The sequence below is a fragment of the Tupaia chinensis genome, unplaced genomic scaffold, assembly GCF_000334495.1.
Source record: "Tupaia chinensis unplaced genomic scaffold, TupChi_1.0 Scaffold000101_1, whole genome shotgun sequence".
Taxonomy (NCBI): domain Eukaryota; kingdom Metazoa; phylum Chordata; class Mammalia; order Scandentia; family Tupaiidae; genus Tupaia; species Tupaia belangeri.
The window spans coordinates 8032987-8059533 of NW_006159565.1; the positions used below are offsets into that span (position 1 = coordinate 8032987).

At 39.9% G+C, this 26547-nt stretch overlaps 1 protein-coding gene across 2 annotated transcripts in view; it reads left to right on the forward strand.

Moving 5' to 3' along the window:
* The window catches only part of SEL1L2 (SEL1L2 adaptor subunit of SYVN1 ubiquitin ligase), a 101072-nt gene extending 79115 nt beyond the window's left edge, over positions 1 to 21957 (forward strand). For both annotated transcript variants that reach the window (XM_027770018.1, XM_027770017.1), the window contains 8 exons: positions 838 to 900; positions 1442 to 1529; positions 3673 to 3821; positions 4949 to 5114; positions 5222 to 5296; positions 12003 to 12175; positions 21040 to 21168; positions 21765 to 21957. In XM_027770018.1, coding sequence (XP_027625819.1) covers positions 838 to 900; positions 1442 to 1529; positions 3673 to 3821; positions 4949 to 5114; positions 5222 to 5296; positions 12003 to 12175; positions 21040 to 21168; positions 21765 to 21884 — 963 coding nt within the window. In that variant the 3' untranslated portion in view covers positions 21885 to 21957. The remainder of the gene's footprint in view (positions 1 to 837; positions 901 to 1441; positions 1530 to 3672; positions 3822 to 4948; positions 5115 to 5221; positions 5297 to 12002; positions 12176 to 21039; positions 21169 to 21764) is intronic.
* Positions 21958 to 26547: the final 4590 nt, after the last annotated feature.

The window sequence follows — 26547 nt, forward strand, 5'->3', positions numbered from 1 at the left end:
ACTTTGACAAAGCAGGTAACAAGTGTACCCTTCTGGAAAACTTCTATATATCCTTCAAGACCCAGCCACATGTTCACAGCCTTGACAACTCAGTCCCCTCTGGTTCCTAGCATAACCAGGCAGTTGAATGTCCTCTTACAGGTACCCATAATACTCTTGAACTATTTCTACTTTAGGACTTACTACATTTGACATTACTTAAGAGGTTGGATCTTCCCTTTTGATATGGCTCAGAGTCCACCATCCTGTGATTTTCCAAGTCAGGGATCACAACTTATTAGTCTTTTATTCACCTCCCACCAATGCCTATTTTTACACACGTAAAACACAGAATAAAATAATGGAGGAAAGATTTGACTCTTATTTCTCTCTTCTCTTTTCTAGTTAGAGAGGTGAAAGGAGAAACTAGAATGAGTTAAAATAACCTGTCAACTGCCTGATTAACCTGCCCTGATTAATCTCTCACTGGATGCATTTCAAATATTTTCAATAATTTTGCAGTTATTCTCCTTATCATGAATTCTTCTGGGGTTTTACTCAGATTTTTTTTTTTTTTTGAGAGGTTTTTGCTATAGGGCACGTCACTCACCAGAAAGACAGACAGAGACAGAGAGACAGAAAGTGAAAAATCACCCCCCACAGGAGGGATGGCCACACCACAATCCCTTCTCTCCATTCTCCTCTTGGGATCTTGGGCACCCACACACATGCACCTAGTGTGAGTTTAAGTCACAGGTTCATGACTCCAACTGCGGTCGACTACATGGGAGTCCAGAGACACAGCCATTATGCCAACTGCTGGTCCCGATTTTACTCAGATTTTAAAAACTCTTCTAGGGCAATGCAATTGGTCTTCATGGACTTGGTCTTCTTTATTTTTATGGAAAAGGTGTTCCTGTGGTAAGTTAAATAATTTTATTATCTTTCAACATGTTTCTAACAATTTATAGATCATTTATTAATTTAATGAAATTGGTTTCTATTACCTGGCTTGCCAAACTACTATATTAGATCTTAAAGAATGAAATAATCCAGTGAAATATTTGCCAAAGAACAAGCATGTGACAAAAATAGAAATCCCAATTATCTCTTAGAATCATAGACTCTAGGTAACTTTAGAAATCATCTAACCCCTCAGGATTTTATCAATAGAGAAATTTATCTTCTTAGTTTAATCTCTGTCTTTTGAGTGGTCTTTCCCTGATACCTACTAAACTTACTGTCAGTATAGAAAAAGACATAATTTATGGTGAAAATGAGATAATAATTTTCTAATAGAAGCTAATATAATAATGAAATATAATGAGTAATACTTCTTATACTATTTCAATTAGCCTAAATCACAAAGAGCAGGGTCTACACTCAGAAAGAGAAAAAAAAAATGAAAGGCAGTTGTTACCATGGAGTTACCTTTGAGTAACAGAATGTAATTATCTTGCAGAATTATGCTGAAGCACTTAAATACTTTCAGAAAGCTGCTGAGAAAGGGTGGCCCAATGCACAGTTCCAGTTAGGCTTCATGTACTACTGTAAGTGCTACAAATATGGCTACTTTATTTAGAATGACATTCACTTATTAACTCTGCTCCTTTTAAAGCAAAAATCAAAGGGTTGGCATGAGTGGTTTAGACAGAACATTCAGGCAGCAATCTGAAGAGAAATTTGAAGACAGAGGAAAATTGGGGGAATGGACAGGAAGGGATGGAGAAAGCTAAGTTTGCCATGCTATGATAGCCAATGCACATACCCAGAAGCACGTATAAAACTCACAAGAAAAGTCAAACTTTAAGAGGCATCAGCATACCGGTATTAATTCAGAGTAGTTGAAGCAGCAAAGGGAAAGAAGAGAGTGAGAGGAAGGAACAGGGAGCTGTGGTCATTTGTACTGTACAGAAAGGATGGACAGAGAACGAGTAGTCACCAAGGAGAACAACAAATCATGGTTAGAGGAATAGGAAAAACATCTACCTTACAGGAGCCAATGCAGAAGAACCTTCAAGAAAAAGTAACTGAAGGAGCACCCCTATGAAATATAGTGAGAACCCTGGTTTAAAAAAGAAAAAAGGCAAGAAGGGATTAAGCATCTGTGAGACTTGGTGATATGGAGAATGTTGGTGAAATCATAGGACTGGTTAGGGACAGAAGCTAGATGACAATGATTTAGGGCAATGGAAAGTGAAAAAGTTTGATAAATTAAAATATTCTCATAAGAAGTATGCCTTTAAAGGTTAGGAGAGAGAAGGAATTGAAGCATGAGAGAGATCAAGAACCAAGGGGTATTGTTTTTAAGACTTTGAGAGACATGAGCAAAATCACAATGGATGAGAAAAGGTCTGGAAAAAGTTGGTGGTATTAGGATCTGATTGACCTTAACAGAGAGGTAGAAGTAGGGAAGGATGGCTCCTATACAACTAAGGACTGGGGAAAGAGGTAAGCAAGGAAAGCCAATGCAAGGGTTTAGTCAATGATCTAGTAGGTGTAGCGCTGCCTTTTTGAGAGCAAAGGGTGATTAGGGTAGGAGGTCTCAGTAGGCCATGAAGGTTTATAATAATCTCTGAGGGGGCTGAAAAACAGAGTGGTCAAGACGCCTGGCATGAGATCTGAACATCCCTGTATTTCCCACCAAGTACTTCATATCAGTGGTGGAGCCAAGGCAGCTGCAGAAGGCATTATCAAGGAAGTCAAGCCTAGCAAAGAGGTGCCAGTAGGCGTGTTCCACAGTGGCACAGCAAGAGGGCCTGTGTGTACTGTCTTGGGAGTTGGGGCTAAGATGGCCTTCTTCCAGTTCATTTCAAGTCCTAGCTCAGAATCTATCAGATTCCCCAGGCCTCTAGAGTAAGAGTAATAGTAATGGGTAATATATATTCAATATTTGTATATTTTAACTCATTCTGTCCCATTGACACATCTAGGGGCTATCCCGTAGACTAGAGCAAGCTGAGCCACGTCAAGGTCAGATATCTTGTTCAAGATCACACAGTTAGTGGTGTTGAGATTCAAAGCCAATCTACCTCCAGAACTTTTATTCTTAATCACTACATGGCACTGTCTCTAAAGGCCATGAAATATTAGAGCTGGAAGGGAACTTCTCGGCCATCTAGGGAAAGCCCCTTTTGCAAATAAAATGCCTAGATGTGCCCAACTCACACTGAATGAAAGAACCCAGACAAGAATCCTGACTGCTGGGAGTTTGCCGATTCTCTGCCCTAACACCAAGGGTGTTGTGCTATAGGTATTAGCTGGGTTGGAGCTGGGCTTCCTGCAGTCTGCTCTACACTCCATCGTTGTAGCTGAGAGGAAATGTACTGGTCTCCTAGTTTGAAAGGATTATGAGGATGGTGAGATACATCATGGTGGGGCTTCTGGTCTTCAGAGATTACCACTTGTCTCCTTTTCATTAACTGTTGTTATGCCATATTGAGATGTTTTCGTGAGACCAAACAGTCCTTCTTAGTCTTCTGAATGGGTTCAGAACATCAATTTCCATGTTCTCACTTATAACCAAACTCAACTCTTTTTCATCCCAAAGAGTAGATTTAGAGCAGATTGATTTACATTGGTGTTTCCTACTTTATTTCAAATAGCAGACATCACTATGACCATTATGTCCTCAGATTATGATGTTAAAAATAACATAAATGTGGGGTAGCTCAAAACAATTTTAATTTTCAGCTGGCTCTGGAGTATGGAAGGATTATAAAGTTGCCTTCAAATATTTTTACTTGGCATCTCAGAGCGGGCAGCCCCTCGCCATTTATTACCTGGCTGAGATGTACGCAACAGGAACAGGAGTGTTGAGATCATGCAGAACTGCTGTGGAGGTAAATACTGAGCTGCTTTTAAAGTACTTTTCATTTGTCACACGCAGGAGGTGATATTGTCCTTAGTTAGTCCCTTTGATATTCTGGATATTACCCCTTTCTTCCAGTTGACAAGGTAAATAGACATTTGCCAGAGAGAAAAAGCAATGCTGTAACTTGAATTGGGAAAGGAGAAAGAGAAATGACCTCCTTCTCTTGCATTTAGCTTTTCATCAAGTTCAGAGCTCGCTTCAGACTTCAGTTAAGGGGCTCCATTTCAGCCTTCAATCAAATAACCGGGGCAATTTGGCACTTCTAGTGAGATTGGGAGTTGCTACATGGGAAGTGATAAGACTTGATTGAGCCCAGAAAATGTAGCCTTCTTCCTCCCAGAAAGCAGGATCCTTAGGTTTTTGATGATTTGGATGACAATTGGGAAAGTGGATTCTTTCAGTCTGAGCCAGTGAAATACTTTTCAAAAGAATGCTTTTAGGACCTTAATACTCGTCATTGATTTATTAAACACATCCGCTGCACCAATATAAATACCTCCATGTTGCAATCTGGTCCCTCTGAAACTCATTTCAAAAGCTGCCAGCTAATAATCTATCTTTAGATTTGCTCCTTTGCCAACTTCCTAATGAATTATGTATGGCTAACCTCTATTGGTTACATAAGGGCTATTCAGCTAGGGTGACATTTGTCCCCATAGAGCTCTGCACACCTCCCTTGCTGTTATGTCACCTATACCCTCAGGCACTGTCTTCCCTTCATTCTTCCCTTTCCACATCAGCTGTAGCCTTATAACTTGCCCTTACAGAACAGCAGCACCCAGAAAGTCCCTTTTATTTAAAATAATAGAAGTTGATATATTCTTGTCCAGCCAAATAGCATCCAAATCAGGAAAGTTTACTATACAAATTTAGAATAAGTCTGAAGAAGTTTCACTCAAGAGAAACATAGTACACTTAAAATCGTTGTGCCTGTGAAGGAATTAACTCTGTACCCTAAATAATTTGCAAAAGCCATGCTTTAGACCTGCAATATTTGAGCAGCCAGCAGGAACTGTCATCTGATTTCATTTATTAGTTGCCTAAGATGAAGTATATTGGCTAACTAGTCTGCTTAATTTCTCTTCCCATATACAGCTTTATAAAGGTGTCTGTGAACTAGGCCATTGGGCCGAGAAATTCTTGACAGCTTACTTTGCCTATAAGGATGGTGATATAGACTCCTCTCTTGTTCAGTATGCACTGCTTGCAGAAATGGGGTATGAAGTAGCTCAAAGCAATTCAGCATTCATTTTGGAATCTAGTAAGATAAGTTAAAATTCTCTGCAATTTCCCAATCATACATATGCATATGTGACTTTACTATAGAGATATTTTAAGCCTTCCTAATGGAATGTCTCCCTTTTTTAGAAAAGGCTAACATTCTTGAAAAAGAGAAGATGTATCCAATGGCACTTCTCCTGTGGAATCGAGCTGCCATTCAAGGTATAGAATCTAGATAAAAATAAATACACACCTGGTCCATGTCCACTATTCTTCATGCAAATCGCTTCAGCTGTGTCCTTGGGCACACAGGCAGAAAGATTAAAAGTACCAAGTACATGGCATTTTAAACTACACTGGTTTTAGGGTCAGTCTTCAGTTAGAAGTCATTTCCAGTAATTAATTTTCTTCATTATTCTCAAGGTCCATGACTTAGCAAACCATAGGAGTTTTTCTATGACTATCTTCGTAACATCAGAACAGTTGTCTGAAACATGAGAATGTTCACTCAGGAAACCAGTTTTCTTGATCTGGCTTCAGTCACTCTTGCTGAGTTGTTTATTGACCTAATCAGAGATGTGACCTATGTCTCAAAGAGTTCATAGACAAAATTACTTCTGTGTCTAAGACTCATTTGATTTCTCTTTTAAAATATCACATTGATGGTTACCACAAAGTTAAGGTTTTTATTAGAATCAGAAACAAAAACAAAACAGAGATAAATGGCAAAGTCCTCTCCCCTTTCCTGGAGTCCTCACGTCCTATATTTCATATCACCTGTGGCAAGGAATAGCAAAAGCTTTGGCAGGTGGCATTTGCATCACTATGTCTCTTCCTATTTTTTCCACTAAAATTATCTTATTAAAAGCAAAGAGATACTCCAAAGCTGTCACAACTATCATTTGGATATGTGAAGAACTCTATTGCAATAAGAGAGCAATTTTGCATCCAATTAAGTTTCTTAAAATCATCTCATGCTAAGGCCAAATCATCCCTTTTCAACAGGAAGTGTGTAGGATAAAAAATGATTCTCAGCTCTTGCTAATATGAGGCAGAGGAAAAAGTTGCTGTGGTGCCTTCTCAGATCCAGCTGAGTTGGTAACATACGTAGCAAACCATCAATGTGATCTTAGTGAGAAATTTCCTTTAAAAGAAGGGCCTATGTTGTATAAAATGCCATTAAAAAATTTTATTTGGAGTGGGAGAACAACACTAGCAATCTCTCAGTCATGTAATATCAGTTCAATTGCAACAAATACAGGTTTACTCCCAGCCAGGAAATGGTGTGGAAATTGCACCAAGGAAAAGAGACATTAAAAACAAGGGTACATTAATATTAAACAGAATTTCCTAATATAAAAAACTCAGGCCACTAAAAATAATTGTGTGTCAAAGAGAGGTCAGGCATAAGTGTCCCTGAAGATAAGGCTGCTGAGTGGCTCACTTGGGATTAGGAAGTCTAATAATGAAATTTTCCAGTTAGTCACTGGCTGTGCTTTTAACAGTTACTGTGTGTGATAAAGGGTGCTGATCCGTTAGGACTTGGTCACCATTCTGTGAATATGAATTAAATCGGAAATCGCTCTGTCAACCGATCCCTCAGGAGCTTGTTAGGATCACCACATGCCCCTAGTCAGTCCCCTTCATCACAGTGGACCTGAATTCTCTGATGATCAGTTTGTTTACTATCTTCCTTTCTTAGAAACTTCAGGGATCCTGCTTAGACCCTAGAAAGTTTGAAAATACATAGAAGTGCCCTGTGTATTTGGAGTCAAAGGAGGGCAACTTGGGACCAGCAAATGGCATGAAGGTTAAGATAGCTGAATCGCACATGGCTGACTGACTATACGGTTCCAGTCCCAGATCCGGTGACTTAAAAAACACACTGAAGGTGTGTTCATGTGTGCCCAAAATCCTGAGAAGAGAATGGAAGAGAAGGGATTGCAGCATGGCCATGCCTCCTGGGGAGCATTTTTCCACTTTCCCTCTGTCTCTGTCTTCAGCAAGTGTACATGCCCTATAGCAAAAATGTATTAATAAATAAACAAACAAAGAGAGCCACTCTGGACAAAGTTAGAGATAGGGAGGTTTCTCTTTAGGATGTTCATAGCCTCCTGCCTCTCCAGGCTTCTCTCAGTCCTCTCTTCCTATAAGGTTTTGCTCACAGTTACCTGTACATTTGGAAGCATCTGGGAAGCAAGCTTTGATAATTAACGTCTTTGTCAGCTTAAGAATTGTATAACATTCACTCTACTCAGAGCGAAAAATGATTCAGGGTAATATGTCTCTCAGGGTAATACATCTCTCTGAGGTATGTACATTTTAATAGGAGATTCTAGAAGATTAAAATAATTTCAGTACCCACAGAAATAAATTTAAAAGGATTTTACGCACCACTCTAAGCGAAATGGGGAGACAATTCTGGATAGAGTCCCATGTCACTTGATATGTCTCAGACCATTCTACACAGGATACTCATCAAGTAAGCCTATCTGGTACTAGAAAGGTTGGCTACAGCTGAGATGGATGTCCACGCTGAATATTTACTCATCTTTTAAATAAACATTCTCCTAGTGAATGGAAAGATAGACTTCAAGGAGACTCTTAGGGATCATCCTTAAAGGGTCTTTTAAAAGTGAAGTCTCACGCTGGCCCCTTGACCATGCAGTTTGAGTCAAGCTTAAAAAACACCCGAGGGGAACCAACAGTTAGCGTAATGGCTATGTCGCTGGACTCCCACGTAGTCGACCGCAGTTCATGTCCCGGACCCGGTGGCTTAAAACTCACGCCATGTGCGTGTGCGTGCGTGCCCAAGATCCCAAGAGGAGAATGGAGGAGAAGGGATTGCGGCGTGACCATCCCCCCTGGGGGGTGATTTCTCGCTTTCTGTCTCTATGTCTCTCTCTGTCTGTCTGGCGAGCGCACGCGCCCTACAGTGAAAATCTCTCAAAAACAAAAACAAAAACAAAAAAACACCCCAGGAATGTGTGTGTGATGCCCAAAATCCCAAAAGAATGAAGGAATGGATGAGAAGGGATTGCGGCATGACTATGCCCTATTGGAGGATGCTTTCTCGCTCTTGCCCCTCTTCTGTCTCTCACAAGTGTGCACACCTTCTGATAAATTTAAAAAAAAAAAAAGTGAAGTCTCATATCTTAAAAAGTCATGAGACATTTTTCCACTCAGCAGGTGCGTATCAGAAAGTAAGTTCTGAATTCCTTAACATCTGAGGAAGCATTTTCTAAAAAGTTTCCTGCTATATCTATCCATTCATTTCGTAAATATTTATCAAGTACCATTCTACATTCTGGGACCACAGCAATTATTAAGAGCTTCAACAGTGTTGACCTTATGGAACTTCTAGACTCATGAGGAAGACAGAAAATAATCTGGTAAGCAAGTAAAGTAACAGTGATGTGTGCACATACCACAGGACATAAAACGGTGACAGAAATAAACCAGGGAGATGAGATAGGTGATGACTGGGGGCTGAGGGGCGCTTTAGACATCGTAGTTAGAAAAAGCCTCTAGGAGTGAAGTGGTGTTTATGCTGAGACCTGACTGATGAGAAACAAGTCACACAAAAAGCTGGAAGAATCTTGAATAAGCCAGGCTGAGGGACTTGAAGAATCTCAGTATAGAGGTCCTGTGCAGAAATCCTGAGGCAGGAATGAGCTTGGTGTGTTGAAGGAATATTAAGTAGGCCAAGTGAATAAAGCTGAGAGAGAAAGTGACACTCAGTAAGGTTAGTCAGGGAGTCAGGCAGGTTAGGCAGGACTCCTAGGTCAGGTAAGCGATCTGTATGTTACTTCAAGTGCAAAGTGAAACTGCTGGGGGACTTTACAAAGGGAATGACATGATTTGATTTCACATTTGCAAAAAGATCACCCTGGCCATTGTGCAGAGAATGGATGGAAAAGTGAAGATAAGGGCCAGCAGATGGCATAGTGATTATATCGCTAGACTCCCACATGGCCGACCATGAGTCTTGGACCTGATGGCTTGAAACACACACTAGGTGCATGGCACCCAAGATGAGGAGAATTGAGGAGAAGGGATTGTAGCATGGCCATCTTCCTGGGGTGGTGATTTCTCACTTTCCCTCTCACTGTCCCTGTCTTACACTCTCTACCCCCCCATCACTCCCTAAGTGCACATCCCTTAAGGCAAAAACCTCTAAAAGAAAAAACGGTAAAGATAAAAGAATGGTTTAAAGGACATTGTCACATTCTAGGTTTGGAGTAGATGGTGAAGAAGATGTTAAGATGTGTGGGCCAGCAAGTGGTGGAGTGATTAAGGCACTGGACTCCCACGTGGCCAACCGTGGTTCAAGACCCAGGCCAGACAGCTTGAAACTCTTTCCAGCCTCAGGACCAGCAGTTGCTGTATTGGCTATGACACTGGACTCCCATGTAGTCGACCGTGGTTCGAGTCCCGGACCCAGTGGCTAAAACTCACACCCAGCACGTGTGCGTGCGTGCCCAAGATCCCAAGAGGAGAATGGAGGAGAAAGGATTGCAGCGTGGTCATCCCCCCTGGGGGGTGATTTCTTGCTTTCTATCTCTCTGCCTCTCTCTGTCTTTCTGGCAAGCACACATGCCCTATAGCAAAAACCTCTCAAAAAAATTTTTTTTAAAAAAGGAAACTCTTGCCAGCCATGTGTGCATGCATGCCCAAAATCCCAAGAGGAAAATGGAGGAGAAGGGACTGAGGCATAACCATCCCCCTATGGGGTGATTTCTCACTTTCTGTCTCTCTTGTCTCTTTGGTGAATGTATGTACCCTATAGCAAAAACCTCAACAGCAACAACAAAAAAGGCGTAAGTGTATTTTAAAGGTAGACTCAACAGGACTTATTGTTGAATTGGATGAAGAAGGTGAAGGAGAAAAGAACTAGGAATAATTGCTCTCGATTTACGGCCTGTGCAATGGTGGTGCTAGTACTGAAATAAGGGGGAAAACTCATGTTTTTGTTTGCGGGGAGGGATAATAGGGTGTTTGGAAATCTCTATTGGACATTTTAAGTTTGAGATCCCAGAAGAGAAATCAAGAAGGCAAGTGTAAGAGTCTGGGCCTCAGGGAGAGATAGAATTGTAGATAAGAATTCAGAAATACTTAACATGAAGATGGCTGTGGGACTGAGAGGTCACCTAGAGAAAGAGTTGAGATAGAGGAGTGTTGTGGAAAGATGAGGTGAGGAATAGAGAGAGAAGAGAAAAGACCAAGAAAAGACAAGAAAGAATGGGGGGGGGCAGTTAGAAACAAGCCCTTAACAGTCCAACATTTAGAGATCAGGTAGAGGAAGAGAGAGTCAAGAATTTAAGCAGAAGAGATCTCAGGGCCCGCAGGTGGCGTGGTGGTTAAGACACTTGATTCCCACATGGTTGACTGCAATTTGAGTCCCAGACGTGGCAGCTTGAAAATCATCTTGAGCACATATGTACATGTGTGTAACCAAAATTCTAGGAGAATGGAGAAGAGAGGATTGTGGCATGGTCATTACCCCTGAGGGGTGATTTCTTACTTTCTCTCTCTCTGTCTCTCTCTGGAGAGTGTACATGCTCTATGGCAAAAACCTAAAAATAAATAAAATGAATTAATTAATTATTTTTAAAAAGAAGAAAAGAAAGGGCAAAAAAGGAGAGATCTATGAAATAGAAAAATGATGAGAATGCAATGTCATTAATGCCAAGAGGGGAAAGTGCTTCTGCTGATGGTCTCAGTGACTCCAGTGCTGCTCACAGGTCTAGTAAGATGAGGACAAGAAGTGGCCAATGGATTTGGTTACACAGAGATCATTGACCACCTTGAAAATAGCAGTTTTGTCGGGGGAAGGGAAGAAGCCAGACTGGAGTCAAAGAGCATTTGGGAGGTGAAGTTTTGGAACAGTGAATGTGGAATGCACCTTTGAAAAGACTGAGGGTAAAGGAATGGGGAATTGGGGCACCAGCTGTAAGAAAACACTTCAGGATGAAGAGAGGACTTATTTTGTTTCTAGAAGATTTCAGAGCATGTTTGAATGAATGATGGGTTTGATCTGGGGAGGAGAGAGACTGGTGATACAGGAGAGCCGAGCTTCAGGAGTGAAGTCCGAGAATGGTCCAGTTTCCTAAGAGCTGACTTACCATCAAAGAATAAATTTAAAAGGTAAAATTCATACTTTTCTGTTCTTTAAGCACATTTGTACTGGAGGCCAGCAGGTGGTGTGGTGCTGAACTCCCACATGACCAACCACAGTTCGAGTCTGGGACCTGGAAGCTTGCTTTTTCACTTTCTCTCTCTCTCTGTGTCTTTCTCTGGTGAGCACACACACCCTATAGCAAATTCTTAAAAATAATAATAATAAATAAATAGACTAGGGACCAGCAGATGGAGTGGCAGTTATATCGTTGGACTCCCTCATAGCCAACTGTGGTTTGAGTCCCAGACCTGGTGGCTTGAAAATCATGTCAAGTGTGTGTGTGTGTGTGTGTGTGTGTGTGTGTGCCCAAGATCCTGGAAAGAGAATGGCGTATAAGGGATTGTGGGATAGCCATCCCCCTTGGGGGTGATTTCACAGTTTCCCTCTTACTGTACGTTTCTCTCTCTCTCTGGTGAGAACACATGCCTTAAGGAAAAAACCTCTTAAAACAAACAAAAAACAATAATTTAAAAAAGAATATTTGTACTATACTACAGATGTTATGAAGACAATGAAGACAGCCAAAATTGAGTATTATATTTTATATTCTATAAAGTATATCTAATCCTGATTCTAGTATCCTGAGTATGTGTACGTGTATACAAATATATATATATATATATACACACACACACACACACACACAAATATATATATGTAAGCACTGAAACAAGATCATTAGGTTAATGTACCAGGAACTATACATGAATTAAGTTATGATTCTTCTCTTTCTAATATTTCTTTCAGGCAATGTATTTGCTAGAGTAAAAATTGGAGATTACCATTACTATGGCTATGGGACTAAGAAAGACTATCGAACAGCAGCCACACATTACAGCATTGCAGCAGACAAATACCACAGTGCACAAGCCATGTTCAATCTGGCCTACATGTATGAACATGGCTTAGGTATCGCAAAGGTAACTGTGTTGATAATAATGCAAACTGAGTAATGACAGCTCTGGGAGAAGAAAAATTCATAAATGGTTTAAATTTCATTAATGTATTAATGTAGAAGAGGGAAGGAAAATGCTTTACCGTTTGCTGAGTCTCTCCCATATGCCCACATATATTACTAAACCCAACATATATTACTTACACTAATATTATCCCTGTAAGAGAAATATACTTTCTCCATTTATGTCAAGGACATAACTAATACATAGAAGATACCTAGTCTAGACTAGATTTAACCATAAGTTCCTGCTTTTCTCAACAGATACTTTTTCCAGTGGGCCCTGCCTCCAATTTCCCCTTCACTTCTTGACCTTTTTTCATTAAAATTTCTGCTGGCTCTCAATCCCTCAGTAACAAAAAAGAAAGTGGAATGATCCTAGAGTTGAATACTGGGGTGGTATTAATCCAGAAATATCTTTAGAAGCACCCACTGCATACATGACACAATGCTTGACTCTATAGAAAGACCCAAGAGAATAGACATCCATCTTCCCAAGACTGCACTTGAGGAGATGAGGTATATTTGTTAAGACAGAGAACTTGTCGCACAAGATGATATTAGGTAAAACTCCTAGACAGTGAGTATAAATAAGGTCAAAGGTGGCATTAGAGTATGACAGGATGAGGAAGGTATATTAAAAATCAACAGGAATAATAATAGCTATAACCAAGTGTCGAGTTAGGTATGTTACCTATACTATGTCATTTGATCATATAACCACTCAACAAAATAAAGCCTATAATTGTCCTCCATATGTGCATCAGAAAACTGCACAGCAGAGAGGCAAAGTCATTTGGCCAACCTTGCAAAGCTCATCAGTGATGGAACCAGAATTTGAACTAAGGTGTATTTGACTCCACCTTTTTTGATCAAAGAGTAGGCCCTGCATCCAGTCATTCTTAGTGCTGAAGCATATGATTCTCTTTGGTACTTTTATTCCTGGCTGCATTTCTAGAATCGAATAATGTGAGAATTATAGACCCTTTAATGCCCTCCTCTTTCTCCCAGTTGTTCTGATAATTGAGAATTTGAGGGAGGGAATTTCCTATCTGAGACCTGCTAATGGTACATACCACAACAAAGGGCTTCTTACTCAGGTACCAATTTTTCAGCTATGTCTTGTCCTCCCCTGCAGCCTGCCTTATGGCTAATCATTTTTTACCTGCCCTGGTACCCAAAGCAGTGGAAAGAATGTCAAATCCAAATCCAATCAGTTTTTCCCATTCTTAGCAGGTACAAGTTTCCTGTGTCTATAAAAAACTGGGGGAGAATTGGACTGGATCAAATAGCAACATTAAATGATCTCTCTCTCTAGATGTTATTTAGCCACCTTTGTCCTAGCCTATTATTCACATCAGTAAAACAGACCTAATGATCTATATCTACCCTGTCGAAGCCTTTGTGGATAGACCGAAAAAGCTTTTTGAAAGGGCTTTGTTGTCAAACAGCGAGTGGAATGACTATTATTTAGATCAGAAGGGAATCTGAGTGACTGCTAAGTAAGACACCAGTAAGATCAAAGCTTTTATACATCATTCCCCCATGCAAAACATAAGGTGAGAAGAAACACTGTCTATAGAAAGGATAAAAGGAACCCCACTCCATGCTTAAATTTAAGTTAGCTCCTCTATCCCAGTGTGATTCAAAGACTTACTCCTTTGATGACCATGCCCTCAGCACAGTGGGGCTATTTTGCTTTGAGTGCCTGGGGATAGGAAGGGTGTCCCTCAGGACACATGGCCCAATGATGTAGGCGAGGACATAGTCTACACTGCAGGACTGTGTCAGAGTGTTTGAATTTCCTTCTTGGAGTCACCACTGATCTCCCTCCAAGGCACTTTCTTCACAATGTCAAAGAGCAGTTGTAGAGATACGGATTCCATACATTTGGGGAAAAACTTTGAAGCTTCTCTCTGGCCCCTTTCCTGGTCTTTTCTGCCAGGGTTCCTGTTAAGTCATGGGTACTTCATTTGATCAGTCTCTCTCAGTCTTGGGTACCTATTTTTTTCCTACCAAAGTCTCTATGGTTAAAAAAATAGGGGCGGCTCTTAACCTTAGTCCTGAATATGACAATTTTAGATTTACTTAATGAAGAACCATGCCTTTTTCTCTTTAGTCATTACTTTTGTTTAGCAATTACAAAAATAATAACTGAGTACTCAAGGCAAAGTTTATTAATCTTGCCATCTCATAGTCAAATTAACATCTTTTCTAATGCTTTAAGTAAATATCGTGATAATTAAAAGCCTCAAGCTTGTTCTAATGAAGCAGATAGGAGAATAGGCCTTCCCAGTACTTAAGAAATTAATCACTTCTTCAGCAAGGCACTTAGTAATCCTCTTTATTAGTTAATTCCCATGCAAACTAGTAAGAAAAATAAGTCAAATATTATCAGAATTTTTCTGAGAATCATAGAAGGTGGTGGGAAACCATGTTTTACAGGCTTTCCAGACCTCTGGGAAAGAAAGGGAGGTATAAAATTTTTTTTTTGAGAGGTTTTTGCTATAGGGCACGTGCGATCGCCAGACAGACAGAGAGAGACAGAGAGATAGAAAGCGAGAAATCACCCCCCAGGGGGATGGCCACCCTGCAAGCCCTTCTCCTCCACTCTCCTCTCGGGATCTTGGGCACACATGCACATGCGCCTAGCGTGAGTTTTAAGCCATTGGGTCCGGGACGCGAACAGCGGTCGACTACATGGGAGTCCAGTGACATAGCCATTACGCTAACTGCTGGTCCCAGGGAGGTATAAATTAACTTTTGCTAAGTCAAAGTAAAAATATGGGCCATTTTTTTAAGGTATTATTTTATTTAACTCTATTTATTATTATTATTTTCCAGTTTGATCAGAGAGAGACAGAGGAAGAGAGAGAGGGAAAGTGAGAAAGGAAGCTCCCAGGTCCAGGACTTGAACCATGGTTCAAAGAAAGGAAGTTGGGACTAGGACGACATGAGTTACCTTTATATAATAGTTTCACTAAGAAGCTTCTCAGTACAGTGAGCTCCTTAACTCAAACTGTGGGCCAGGACTGACTACATCATCATTCTGGGAACACAAAATAATATGTGATGAGAATTTAGGAGACTGAATTAGTTAAGAAATATAAGCACTCAGTCCACAAATTGTTATGAAACTCTTTTTCAGTTTATACTTAATTTGTAAACACTTCAAAAATTTAACCATAAACAAAGCCTATTGTCCATGCCCTTCTGGACATTTCCTTCTGATCAGGTCTTAATATCTGCTTAACTGAGGCTTGTATAGTATACTCGGGAGTCTTCCATTCTAGAGTTCTCCCATTAAATCTGTGGGCAGGGATGGCTCTGTGCACCATAGACTAGTAATACCCAATCCATATTGAAGACTCATAGCTGGTATGCCTGCCTAGTCAGAGATTGCATTTCCCAGCTCCTTTTGCATGTGTGTGACCAGTTCTCAGCAATCACATGGAAGTAGATATGAAGGGTGTCATTTCTGGGCTAAGGCAAGAATTAGGTGGAGTTCTCTCTAGTCTCTTTTCCTTTCCATTGACTGAATGCAGCAGAAGATAGAGAGGCTCTAGGGAATTAGAACCACACCATGGAAGGAGCTTGGGTCCTTTAATAACCATGTGAAAAAAAATCAACACAAATAGTAACATCCTCATTGGAATGTTGAATGAGAGAAAAATAAATGTCTATTGTGTTGTGACACTGAAATTTAATGGTTTATTTGTTATAGATATTATCATTACCAGGTTACTTTTGACAAAATAAAACTCTGATATTGTTACTCGACTCCCATGTTCACCCTAAAAATACCAAAATGTACAAACAGGCAAACACAAAAAGAATTGATGTACTTCTTAGTGACTAATGAAGTCTTGACTTCTACTCTACATTTAAAGCCTTCCTTGACCAACCTACTTTGATAATAATGATTTGACATGCCACTTTCCCTTCTGTATATATTCTAGGCTACTTACTTCTGCCCAAAGACCTTGAACTGAATCCTTCTGACCTTTTGTTGGCATGATCTTCCCCCATATCTGTCCATTGAAGACCAGTCCATTTATCAAAGAGCAGCTCCAATGTCATGAATTGACATTAATTCATGGTTCATCTATTCACTTGAATATTTTTCATGTGCCTGTTCTCTGCCAGGAAGCACTGTGCTTGATTCTGGGGATATAGTAATAACATAGCCTTCAACGAGCTCACACTCAACTATAGAGGAGATATGGGATAGCTATAGTTAAGGCCCTAAATGTTGTATGAATGCATGAGCACACGCACCTATAAAGAATGAAAACTAAAGAACTATACCCATGTTAAGAGGAAACAATTAATTCAGGTTCAGAAACTAGAACTAGATCCTACTCAAAAATGTTTTTGTAACATGGAGTATGAGAAACATATAGTAATCTTTTTAAGTGGAAGAAAGCATGTATGTTTAAAGATAATGACTAGAAAGGTTAATATAAAGTAAGACAAAAGGTGCTAGTGAAATTAACCTTTGGAGATGAGTTTCAAACATACATATTTAAACCTAATAGCACATTTTTTGACCCTGCAGCATAAACAAAGCTATCTCCACTGGATAAATTATAAATAGACCTGTCAAAAATAAAAGTAATTATAGCACAATGCATTTTATTTCTCATTTGTCTGGTCTGACCACCTATGGAGCATTAGAACTGAAGTTTTAAGCAACAGAACTAGATTTTCTGGAAATGACAAGTTAAAGTTAGATGTTTTAAATGGTTCTCTGCAAAATATGGTAGGACAGAACAGACATTTCTTAGAACCTTTCTTGAAATAAATGTTTATAACCTATTGAAATAATCATAAATTACAAAACAATATTTTATGTTTATATAGCTTTATATATTACAGGAAAAAACTCTACAAACAACCAAAATGCTCCAAAACAGAAGACATGTTATACATATTATGATGTAGTGGTACATTATGCCACTGTATATTTTATGGCCTATTGGTTAAGTGAGGGCTAGACTATTTGGATTTGAATCCTAGCTCTGCCTCTTACAAATCATATGAATGTGAGTCAAGATTCCCTTTCTGTGCTTCAGTATCTTCATCTTCAGATGGAATTGGTCTGTCACCTATTCTATAGAATTGTCACGAGAATTAAATGACCAAGATGATTGGTACAGTGTTTAATAAGTATTAGCCACTATTACTATTACAGTATTAGCCACTGTGTAACCATTAGAATTACTATAGACCAGAGAAGTATCTTAGGATATGGCATATTATTTGAAACATATTGTTAGGTTAAGAAGACAGAAGACACAAATATGCACAATAAAAAATTTACAAATTAAAAGTATGTATATATTAATTTGTATGAAAATGTGGGAAGAAGAAGTATAAAATATTATCAGAAGTTTGTTCTTTCATTCTTTCTTTCCTTTTTTTTTTGGCTATAGGGCTTGTATACTCACCAGAGAGAGAAAGACAGAAAGCAAGAAATCATCTGTTGGGGTGATGGTCATGCCGCAATCTCTTCTTCTCCATTCTCCTCTTGAGATCTTGAGCATGCACGCATGTACACATGCCCAGCGTGAGTTCAAGCCACCTGGTCTGGGACTCAAACCATGGTCGACTACATGGGAGTCCAACAATGTAACCATTACACCATCTGCTGGTCCCTAGTAGTTATTTTATACAATGAAATTGTGGGTGACCTTTTTCCTTGTTTGTTCAGCTCTGTATTTTCAAAGTTTTCTCTAATCAACACATGGTAGATTTATAATAAGAAAATAAGACTAAAGTATTCAAAAATTACCTTCCCATTCCCATGACGTGCCTCAATGTAAGGAATTTTTTTTTTTGAGAGGTTTTTGCTATAGGGCGCGTGCACTCGCCAGACAGACAGACAGAGACAGAGAGACAGAAAGCTAGAAATCACCCCACCCCCAGGGGGGATGGCCACACCGCAATCCCTTCTCCTCCGGGGATCTTGGGTGCGCACGCACACACGCCTGGCATGAGTTTTAAGCCACTGGGTCTGGGACACGAACCATGGTTGACTACATGGGAGTCCAGCAACACAGCCATTATGCTAACTGCTGGTCCCAATGTAAGGAATTTTTGATAACACCCAAAGATTTGGAGCTGGAAAACTCCTGCCTTATGTAATTGAACAATTGTTATAAACCAGTTACGTTATTGCTAGATAACTCTGTACCTGTTAATTAAAAGAAGCTATTGGGTTGTTGGAAAAGTCATCATTTTTTTAAATGTAAAAATGCATTATGACTTATGTGAGCATCCAATATTTTGAACATCTGAATATTGGGCATAGCTGACATTTTAGTTAGCAGCATCAAGAAGCGTCTGTAGATCGATTTACATAACCTCCTAAATCACTGAATGACAAAATAAACTCAAATGTGGCATAAAAAAGTTAAATCCAGATGGATTAGGTATATACTATTCTTATGTAATGAACTCAGGCCTCACCAAAGCACTACCAAGAGGATTTTTGAATGTTTGGGATTTTGTACTAAATAGGATCAAAGTCTTTTCTAGAGCCTAGAAATAAAATTTGCTTTAAATGATTTGCCCATTAATGAGAAGCATTCAGAAATTTCTTTCTCTGGAAAGTTTAAAGAAAGACTTTCACATTCTACCCAGCACTCTAAAGCATGAGTTTTCTTGGGGAAGGGGTGAGTAAATCCCAATTTAAAGGTACATCTCATTTTTTTTTTAATTATAGACTAAGAGAATGAGTTGTGAAGCTCATATCTCCAAAAATTAATGAATAACTATTGCCTGCCTCAAATAAGGATGAATGCCTGGGATATTGACAAAGACTGCCTTTCCCTGAATGTCCCATTAAGTCAGTATGTCTTTCGCGTGGTGAAAGGGCGCTTTCAAGTGAACATTCACTAAATTTGTTGGGAATAGAGGCATAAATTAGAGTTTTTACAATATCTGTGCTCTCTGTTGCCAAGAAGAGTTTTTCCCAATCTCTTGAATTTTAAGTATTTTGAGCAAGAACATTCTTTTGTCCAGCAAATCAATTTATCAGACACAAAGCTTTGGAAAATTTTAAGGAATAATAAGCAGAACACAGCTGAGAGACGACAACTCTCAAGAAACAGTTTTAGCAGAGGTCTCAAGGATTCACAATTATTTATGCCTGGGTGATAGAACATGAAAGACAAAAGGATATTTGGGTGATCACGAGTTGTGAAAAAATCTCTTCCCCCTTCCCTTTCTTTTGAAAATAACCTATTATTTCCAACACCCAAAGCAAGATATAAGGGGTCTCCCAAAAAATCATGGAAAATGCAAATTATGAAAAAACTATGCATAGATTTCAAAAAATGTTTACACCAAAACAAACTCGTACTGTAATTTCATTTTTGCACAAACTTTTCAAAGTACCCTCGTATAATCCTGAGAGCAGCCCAGGAGACTTCAATCTTTAAAAGCAGTGCTACTTAGACTTTCCATTATTCTATTTGGGCAAATGAATCAAAAATTAAGCAGACAAATGAAACAAACCACAACTAGGTGAAAAAGAAAAAAAAAATCAACCAAGGCATAATTTAACGGAAAAGTCCCTAACAATATAGTAGTATGTCATTTGAAGAATCACATTTCCACCTGAGAGCCAAAATCATTCATTCATTCATTTTTATAAGTATTATTGAAGACTTACCAAGTTCTAGGTTCTCTATTAGGCACTGGGAGTTTAGGAGTGATCAGAGAGTTCTTGTCTTCAAGGACCTAGGGACAAACAAATTAATCTTATAACTTCAGGTATGTTAAGTACTATAACAATTATTAGAAATTTTAAATAGCTACTACTTACTATCTATACTTCTATTGGTTTTAGGGAACAGCTTTATTAGTATCTAGTGCTTTTCCATAGAATCACAATGAGGAGCTGGTCCAGGAGTATCCAAGAAAGTTTTTCTGATGATGCCTGCCACAACAAAATACCACAAATTTTGTGTCTTAAACAACACAAGTTTATTATCTCACAGTATCTGTGGGTTAGAAGCCCAGGTGACCTGACTGGGTCCTCTGCTTAGGGTTTCACAAGACTAAACTCAAGGCTGTGTTCTTCACTGGAGTGTCTGAGCAAGAATCCACTTTCAAGCCCCTTCCAGTTGCTGGTTGGATTCGATTTCTTGATGGTGTAGGACTGAGGTAGCTGTCCAAATTCCTTCTTATTTTTTCCATACAGCCCCCCTTTAGCTATGGAAAGTCCTCTCCATGCTCAGAATCTCTCTGACTTGAGATAATTCTGTGTTTAAAGGCTCATTATATGAGGTCCACCTGGATAATCCAGGTAACTATATCTGAAAGTCTGTAATCTTAATTACATTTGCAAAGTCCATTTGCCATATAATATAACATGTTCATGGGATCCAGGAATGAGGGCATGAACATCTTTGGGGGGGACCATTCTGCCCTCAAAATAAAAATTATGGCATTTAGGGACCAGCAGTTGGCATAATGTCTATTTCGCTGGATTCACATGTAGTCAACTGTGGTTAAAGTCCCAGACCTGGTGGCTTAAACTCATGCTGGGTGTGTGTGTGTGTGTGTGTGTGTGTGTGTGTGTGTGTGTATGTATGCATGCCCAAGATCCTGAGAGGAGAATGGAGGAGAAGGGATTGCAGCATGGCCATCCCCCCTAGGGAGTGATTTCTCACTTTCTGTCTCTCTCTGTCTTTCTGGTGAGTGCACACGCCCTATAGCAAAAAACTCTCCAAAAAAAATTATGGCATTTCAAACAATGGTTTCTATATATGAACCCCTAAAGAATCTGCACCTGATGTACATGGGCTGTTCTATTTCTAGGACATTCACTTGGCCAGGAGATTATATGACATGGCTGCTCAGACAAGTCCAGATGCTCACATACCTGTCTTCTTTGCCCTGGTAAAACTGGAAACTATGCATCTGGTCCAAGATATCCTGTTTTTTAATGTAAGTTTCTCAAGTTGATCCCAAATCTCTGAAAACTCCAGTGAGCAATTCTTAGGGATAAAGTGACAAAAGCCCACGGGGAAGTCTTTTGTGGAGTGGGTTTTCTTTGATAAGTGAAATCTGAAGTCTTATACTTACCACGCAAGCAATTCTGCTTGTTCTATTGCATATGTGTTGATACTTCATAGTACAACTGATGAATTCATTTGGCAGATATTCTTTTCAGCACATACTATGTTGAAAGCCTTATGTGAAGTGACATGTGCTATATATACTTGTTCCAAACATAGTTCTTGCCATCATAATCTAAGCCTGGTAAGCAGATGGCAGGTAGCAAGTGGCACCACAAAGAACTGTAGTTTGAAAAAAGTAGAAATTTACTTTTATGTATCATTGGGATTATTCTAAAGGTGCTAATTAGGCCCCCTGTGAGGGCTTTAAGCAAGCAAAGATTGTGTCTCACAAGACTGAGGGAACCAAGGGGAACAGGTGGGCGGAGGATTGGTGCTGGTGGGTTTGGGAGAAGATGATGTTTCTAAGAGGAGTGGGAGGCTTGAATTTTTTTTTTTTTTAAATCAAATGTCTCTTCCTGGCAGTTTACAATGAGGTGGAAATGGATGAAATTGGACAGTGCTCTTGGATCATACTGGGATTTTTTTGTGATTGGCCTAATCATCGCCATGCTGATCTTCTTGCTTACAAATCGCTATGGGTAGATCTGGATCATGGAAACTGGTTCAGTCAATGAGTTCACTCCAAGGTATCCTTCCTAAATAAAACATTTCCTCATCCAGACTGAGAGTCTGCTGTGGATTTCCTACTCAGGCCTATGATGAAAAAATGGACAAAGCTTAGGACCTATTCTTGAGAAACCACCCAGGAAATTGGTCACCTGACTGTTACAAACTTGTCATTTTGGTAATCTTTTGTGAGTTTGGAATATATTGGGTTGTTGGAAAAGTCATGACATCTATGCAAAAATATGTCATAACTTTTCCAACAACCCAATATAAAGACCTCTATTTTCATGTCATTATAACAACCTCTCCCCTTTCTAGAGGACAAGCTGGGGGTTTTAGCTCTACAGACATAATGAAGTAGGGAAAAGGAGGAGTTTGGGGGAGAACAGGAACATAAATCCTCAGAAGATGATAAAGACAAAAGTCACTAATAAATTTGCATAAATAGATCTGTATGAAGGACCTCACAGGCCCACTACAGCCCTCATGAGTAGCAGCTCCTCGTTGAATATCATGCCTGGAAGCTGGAATGGAGCTGAGTGGCTTTCTATCAAAACTTAGTAGCTGTGTAGTGCACAACATTTTGGGGGCCCACACTGCATTGTACTACTTGTCCCATTCCTCATCAGAACCCTGTTTTCCCTAGGAAATTCCTCCTGGCACACTCATCATGAGAGATGATCCCAACTTTCTAGAACAGAAGTAGAAGGTCCAGAATCTCTGGCTTCCCTGACAGGCAAATCAGGGGCCGGCCCTGGAGCTGGGAGGCAGGAGTGGGCAATGAGACTACGAGAGGCTCATGACTTATGGAAAGGGCCAGGCTAGAATTCCAGCTCCACAGCTCTAGCTATTTGATCTCTCTGTGCCTTGGTTTCTTGATCTGCAAAATGGGAAGAATAATATCTATCTTAGAGAGCTGGTGGCAAGATTAAATAGAAAAATGTATGTAAAGGAAATAGCACAGGGCCTGGCACTGAGAATTGTTAACTTTTTATATTCTTTAAAAACTCATAGCAGGGCTGGCCCCATGGCCTGGTGCTTAAGGGAAGTCAGATTCTACATGGTTGACCATGGTTTGAATCCCATACCTGGTAGCTCGAGAAACACACTGTGTGTGTGTGTGTGTGTGTGTGTGTGTGTGTGTGTGTGTGTGTACGCATGCACATGCACATCCTAAATCCTGACAGGATGAAAAAATGAAGAAGTGATTATGGCATGATCCACTGAGGGGTACCTTCTCTCTCTTTCTCTCTCTCTGGTGAGTGCATATGTCCTCTGTCAATTGAAACTAAACTCATGGTAAATCAACTGGAATGGAAGGTGTATGGTCAGTGCCCTACGGTTAGTTTTCCAGCTGAAATGCTAGGTGCTTTGGTAGGAAAAAACTGTCTGCCCATTAAAAATGTAACCTGGGTTTAGAAAGAGTTAGCTTCTAATGTCAATCATAATCAGAAAAAATAAAATGGTAAGGTGTGCACTGGACTTTGAAGCACACAATATGTATTTATTTGAGGTCTAGTTCTTTTCTTTAGTAACTCTGACTTCAGGCATAACTTTCAAGTGTCAGGTTTTCAATAAAATAGGATTAATTCTTACCTCACTGGAGAATCGTGTCCTAAATAACTTCAAAAGTGCTTTGTAAACATGGCACATGCACATCTCAGCCACTGTCATCTATTTGACTAGGACAAATTCAGGCCTGCCCAAGGTCCAAGTGTTTAGAATTTCCTAGATGAGGTCTTTGACTTATTAGGAAGTTCTAGTTCCAAAAGATCCAGCCTAATTTATACAAACGTACCAGAAAGGGACAGGTATCCCAATCTCCGAATAGGGCCTAATGGACAAGTCGGCCATGCAAGGGTATCTTCCATGTGTCTGGATTACGAGCAAGTCAAGGATGAGAATGAGGGCGAAGAGGGGAGTGTAAAAGGCAGAATTGGTGATTTCTGGCTCAAAAACTGAATAGCAAATGAGCTCCTTAGAGGCACAGCTTGTGAATATTGCTGCAGGCAGGGAAGAAAGGGAGCTTTTTTTGTGGCTTGCTGTGTAGACTAGACTGCTGCCCAAGTACAGAGGGAGTGCAGCATGAGTTCATAAACGCCCCATTGTCCTGTTTCAGCTAATTGTTCCAAGTCAATGTGAGAAGAGCAGCAGGCTTTGCAAGCAGGAGTGAGTTAGGGCTGAAATCACTGAAATTATAATGCCCATTTCTGGGCTTCTTCTCCAGAGCCACCATGTAGCAGTTCCCACCACCATGGTGGATGAATGGGCACCTGCTGGCACCTGGGCAGCCTCAAAATGACCAACCAAAGAGAAGGAGCTTCCTCCTGTCACTGGTCTTCCCCAGTTATGGCAATATCCCACTTGCTGATGGGCACACAGATCCTCTGTTTGTTTCCCTGCTTCTGATGCTTTTAAATAAAAACTGATAACCTATGGACTACAAGGCAGCTTTCTTTCCTTCCTCCCTTCCTTCCTTCCTTCCTTCCTTTCTTTTAAGTGTAATTCTCATTTGTAAGTCCTTTTTTGCTCTGTATTCCCTTCTCTAATTCTTTATTAAACTGTAATAGCTATTCAAGTCAATACTTTTTTTTAAGTCAAATAAGGTAAATTTCTTTTTCTAGAGCAGAGGTCCAAGGTCCTTTTTTGAGGCATGCCTTTGGAATTCTATGATTTCCTGCAAAGTCCTGAATAGTGAGTTTCACCTGGTATGGCAGTAGTGGCTGGAGAAGCAGTAGTGTCCCAGAGGCAGGTGCTATGGTTTGTGGCCTATTTCCTTCTCTGGGAATGAATGGGTGAGGCTGAGAGGAGGGGAGAGGAAGAATATGGAGCACCTGCTATGAGCTAGGCTCTGTGTTCTTCTTTCTCATTCAATCTTCATGATAAGACTAGAAGGCAGATACAACTACCTTTATTTTACAGAAGGAAAACTGAGGTTAGGACACACACTTGCTAAATAATGGAGCTAGAATTTCAGTCTAGATCTAACTCCAAAATGGTTCTTCTTTCTATATTACTTTTCCAATTACTGTCTGCCTCTTAACAACATACTCCAAAAGCTTGAAATAACATTTTATTTCATCTCATGATTCCATGGGTCAGGAATTTGGGCAGGACATGCCTGTGTGATTCTTCTGTTCCATGTGGTATCCATAGAGTTCATTGGTGCTGTTCAACTGATGGACAGGCTATTTTGGAGAACCTCAGACAGTTTGACTCACTGTCTGGGCATCTTGCTAGGGATGGCTGGTCTCAGCTGAGATTACTGGCCAGATTGCCTACAGATCACCTGGAATCTCTTCTGGTGGTGGACAGAGTGGTTGGACTTCTTACATGGAGCTCAGGACTCCCACATAGAGCATTCACCTAGGTACACAGGCAGAAGCCATGAGTTTCATACGACTAAGTCTCAGAAATTCTAGACTATCACTTCCTCCATGTTAAGCATTGGACTATACTTCTCAATGGGAAGAGTAGCACAGAATTTGCAGCCATATTTAACCTACTACAAATATACTGTTTAAAAATCTACCAGGGTTACATAAATTCCAGTACAAATACTGGCAGAAGAAAAACACAGACTAGGCACTGAGTTGCTTATTTGGGAAGACAAGATTAGACAGACTCATCAGACCCATGCCTGGCTCTCTTCATCTTCCCATCTTCCAAACCAAAGAAATCCAGGAATGTGATGTTAACGTCAGAGAGCAAAAGATATCCTTTTCTCTTCCTCAGCTAAGCACACACATACTCCCACACCCACTCACATGCACACAACTGAATATTGCTCAATTCTTTCTTTGCTTTGGCTCAGGGAACATGAGCTAAGAGGTTCAGCATTCCAGCATAACTGGAATATTCCCCCCAGAGTACTCTAGATGCAGGTTTTACTCCCATGTCTCAGGACTGACCTTCAGTGAGTGCGAAACATACCATAGGCCCTCTCCACTCCTACCCGTCCTCATTCAATTTCTCTCACCAAATTCACAGTTCCGTAAGCCCCTATTTTCTGCCTTTCTCCCTGATTATGGTCCTCCTTTTTGGATGTGGCCTTGGGGTATGGTCAGCCATCCTCTGCCCTAGAGTTCTGCTGATGGACTGCAGGAAACAGACTGTGCATTCTTGGACTGCGAAGTGAGAGAAGCAGCCCTCATTGTAAACTAGCCTCTAAACTGGAAAGTACAAATAAACACATTAGATTTCTCTTGCACTGTAATGGTCAATCTGCTAATGTAGCTCCTAAACCTTATTATGCAAAAAGAACACCCTTTTTTCCCCCATTTTTGAGCTTTAATATCAAAATGTTATTACTTTAACACTGGGAAGTACCAGGCTTGGTAATGAAGTATGGCGAAAACCCTTCCAAACCATTCGGCTAGGCAGGTAAAGCTCTAAATGTTATTGATTTGAGACTCATGGTCTAGAAAATTAATTATTTTTCATTTAATTTTACATTAATTTTTTATTTTAAAACATATGATTAGAAAACTCAGAAGTCCTATTTTCCATAAACTTTCATATGTTATCTGTCCTTAAATAGTATTTTTAAAAAGAATTCTTTATTTATTCAATTCCATTCATTTTTTTTTTTTTAATTTGACCAGACAGAGACAGAGAGAAAGGGAAAACGAGAAAGCAA